Consider the following 3,790-nt stretch of genomic DNA (forward strand, 5'->3'; position numbering starts at 1 on the left):
TCTAGTGTTTTAGGCAGGCCTGCAGCACTTCCTGTGGGCTCTTTCCATGGTTACCAGTCCACTGCTCTCATTGGCTCCCCTCCCCTGCTGCGGCTGGTTCCCTTCCTTCCTGTCTGCCCCGTCTGATTTGCTATTACATGTGCTCCATTGCCTTCTTCATTTCTGCTTTCCCTAAGACCTCCCCCTCCCTGCTCATGATCTTTTCAGTGTCATGACCCCCATCAGCACTTCCTGTGGGCTCTTTCCATGGTTACCAGTCCACTGCTCTCATTGGCTCCCCTCCCCTGCTGCGGCTGGTTCCCTTCCTTCCTGTCTGCCCCGTCTGATTTGCTATTACATGTGCTCCATTGCCTTCTTCATTTCTGCTTTCCCTAAGACCTCCCCCTCCCTGCTCATGATCTTTTCAGTGTCATGACCCCCATATATAATTTCAGATCTAGCATTCGTATATGAGAGCAGGTAGTGCTGTTTCTGCTTCTGGGCCTGGCTTCACTCACCATGATGATCTCCGTTTTCCTGAAAAACAGCATTTTATTTTTCTTCACTGCTGTGCTGTGTATGTGTATCATACCATATCGTCTTTATCCTTCGCCGATGGCGACATCTAAGCTGGTTCTGCCTCCTGGCTATCGTGACTACTGCCCTGCCTCCACTGTGGCTGGTGCTTCCCCTTTCCCTGTCCCCCAGCTCAACAGGAGAGAGTCCTGATGTGGTGTGCTGTGCCCTCAGCTCCTATGGGAAATGCTGCCTGTAGGGGGCCTGGGGATGGAGGCAGGTTAGAGGAGGCGCTGATTCCTCACACAGACAGCACAGCCTCATGCCCTGGCCAAGAGTGGCACAGACCCAGGAGAGCAGTGTACCCAGCAGGGAAGGCCTGGGGGAGGAGCTTGGACTGCAAGGGGTGTGTGGTGAGGAGCCCTGTCAGGTCCTCTGCTGCAGCCCAAGCAGTGACTGAGTGATAAGGACTAAATCAGAGGCTGCTGCTTTGGGGCCCTTCTAATTCTCCTGGAACTGACCATTAAAAACAAACACCATAGCCAGGCATGGTGGCTCATTGCTGTAATCCCTGCACTCAGGAGGCTGAAGCAGGGGGATTGCTGTGAGTTAGCGGCCAGCCTGGCCTTCACAATGAGTTCCTGGCCAGCATGGGCAGCACAGAAAACCTGCATCATCAAGAAGGCTCGGTGTCCACAGTGGGTTTCTGGGGATGACAGTGGTTTGGTCCAGCAAGTCCTCTGTCCTGTTGTTGTTCAGGGCTGTCGCCACCAAAGCGTATGGTCTGTCGCTGTTTGTGCTCCTTTAGGGTGCAGTGTACGTCTACTATGGTTCCAAGCAAGGGAGGCTGTCTCCTTCCCCTAATGTCACCATCTCCTGCCAGGTATGTTTCCCACATACCTCCCATATGTCAGGGCCTCCCTCACAGCTGCAGCCCTGTGGTCTCCAGGACTGAAGGGATGCTCTTTCCTGCTTTCCTCTGAAGGACACCTACTGTAACTTGGGCTGGACACTCCTGGCTGCAGATGCAGATGGAGACGGCCAGCCTGACCTGGTGATCGGCTCGCCTTTCGCACCGGGTGGAGGGAAGCAGAGGGGAATCGTGGCTGCATTTTATTCCCGCCCTGACCATAGTGACAAAGGTAGAGGCTGATGGGGGAGGCACAGAGACAGACCATACATGCCCGCCCCCCCCCCGGGGGCAGCGATGGTGTCTCTGGCATGTGGGCCAGTGTCCTTTTCATGTCACTGAGACTTGCTAACAGGCTCCCACTCTGACACATGTGCAGCCAAGTGATGAGGATAGGCTCACCCAGCAGGGTGGGTGAGGTGGTTCACTGGGGAAAGGTGGTGGCTGCCAAGCCTGACGACCTGAATTCAATCCCCAGAACCCACAAGGGGGAGGGAGAATGGACTCCTGCAAGTTGTCCTTTGGCCCTCCACAGGCATGACGAGGCCCATGCACACACAAATATTAAATAAATAAATCTTAAAAAGGGGGCACGAATGGACATCATGGAGCATACCTTTGATCTCAGCGCCTAAGAGGCAAAGACAGGCAGATCTCTGTGCGTTTGAGGCCAGCCTGGTCTGCTTAGTGAATCCCAGGTCAACCAGGGCTACATAGTGAGCCCATCTCAGAAGAATCACTGAGTATACAAAAATCACCCAATGGCTCGATCCAGATCCAGAGTTAGGCAAGCGGTTGTTCTTAACAGCTCTGAAAAGTAACAGAAACCCTTCGAAGGCTGAAGACCCAAACCATCCATCCCAGGATGCTTGGGTTGGCCCAAGGGCCTTTTAAACAGCATCCTCCACCCCACGGACCTGCTCCAGCTCACTTCTTGTCTGAAGTGAGAGCTGTATGAGTTCTGGAAGACTCAGCATGAGCCTGGTTCTCCTCAAGACCTGTCTCAGGTCCTCTCTTATAAAGGAATTGGGGTTCATTCAATCTTTCTGTGTTGCTTTTGGCTTTTGTTTTTTTAAAGACAGAGCCCCATGCCATCCAGGCTAGCCTGGAACTTGATATATAACCAAAGATGACCTTGAATTATTGATCCTCCTGCCTCTAGTTCTTAAATACTTAAATTATAGACATGCATACGTAGCAGTGAGCACTGCACGGAGTGCTGTTGCTAAGCTCTCAGCTTCAGTAGGTTTGGATGGGAAACTCATTTCTACTTAAAATATTTGTAGAAAGCCAGACCTCCAGAACCTCACAATTATGTCCCCAGATGTGAGAATGGGGTAGGGAATAGCTTTCCTCCCTCCCTCTCTCCCTCCCTCCCTTCTCTCCCTCCCTTCCTCCCTCCCTCTTTGCCTCTCTCCTTCATTCCTTTATTGGGACTGGGTGTCATTTATTGATGGCTCATTGGCTGGTTATCTGGGACCCGGTCTTTAGAAATGCTGTCCGTGGAGGAGGCCAGCTGGAAGGTGAGCGGTGAGGAGGACTTCTCTTGGTTTGGATACTCCCTTCACAGCGTCACCGTGAACAACAGAGCCCTGCTGCTGATTGGGAGCCCGACCTGGACAAATGTCAGCCGGTGAGTCTGGCATTGGGGCCTGGGGACCCCAGTGGTCCACAGGTGCCTGCTGCTGTGGGACCCCATTAAGTGTGAGGTGCAGAGCATTGTGTGACATAGTTGTTGGCCATAGAGGGAGAAGCCAGGGGTCTGGGGTGAGGGGGCCAACTTTCCATCTTAGAAAGTGAATAATGCAACTCGAAAAGTGAGCCTGTGAGAGTCGACGGACTCCACAGCCTCAGAGTCTAAGCCCCAGAAACTTCTGGTCAGACAGTTCTAGAACCTGGAAGTCCAAGATGAAGGCGTGGTGGGTGGGTCTTCTGAAGGCTTTGCTGGGCTTGTCGGCAGCCGTTCCCGTCTTCAGTCATCCCAGTTTCTACGGAACACGGCTCTCACCTCAGAGTGAACAAGAAACAGCTTATTTTTGAGCCACATATGAGTGACCATGGGCCGGAAACTCAGATTCACGTTCCCCTAAATAACATCTCCCAATGTGGAAATTCTCGTGAAAATTTTATAGTTATAGAGGGAATTAATATAACGAATCAAAGTGTTTTCCAAATGCATTGGAAACATCGGATAGGTGGGTCACAGCAAAGTGTCTGCTGTAGGCTTGAGGCTAGTTGATGACATTCTTAGCTTTTTTAAAAAAATTATTTAATAACCACACAATCAGAAGAAGCATTTCATTACAACAGCATTGACATATTCAATAACAATTTCCAGAGCTAAGATGCATCTCCTTCAAAATTGGCTGTAAATTTTTAGGTTTA

The 3,790-nt window shown here is 51.3% G+C and overlaps 1 protein-coding gene across 2 annotated transcripts in view; it reads left to right on the top strand.

The window, feature by feature from the left end:
- The window catches only part of Gpld1 (glycosylphosphatidylinositol specific phospholipase D1), a gene marked incomplete at its 5' end in the record, with an annotated part of 66,747 nt that overhangs the window by 38,307 nt on the left and 24,650 nt on the right, over positions 1-3,790 (top strand). For both annotated transcript variants that reach the window (XM_008847099.2, XM_017801665.2), the window contains 3 exon segments: positions 1,304-1,378; positions 1,481-1,637; positions 2,897-3,038. In XM_008847099.2, coding sequence (XP_008845321.1) covers positions 1,304-1,378; positions 1,481-1,637; positions 2,897-3,038 — 374 coding nt within the window.

This window comes from Nannospalax galili, unplaced genomic scaffold (assembly GCF_000622305.1).
Source record: "Nannospalax galili isolate Female #2095 unplaced genomic scaffold, S.galili_v1.0 scaffold503, whole genome shotgun sequence".
In the NCBI taxonomy this organism is placed as follows: Eukaryota; Metazoa; Chordata; class Mammalia; order Rodentia; family Spalacidae; genus Nannospalax; species Nannospalax galili.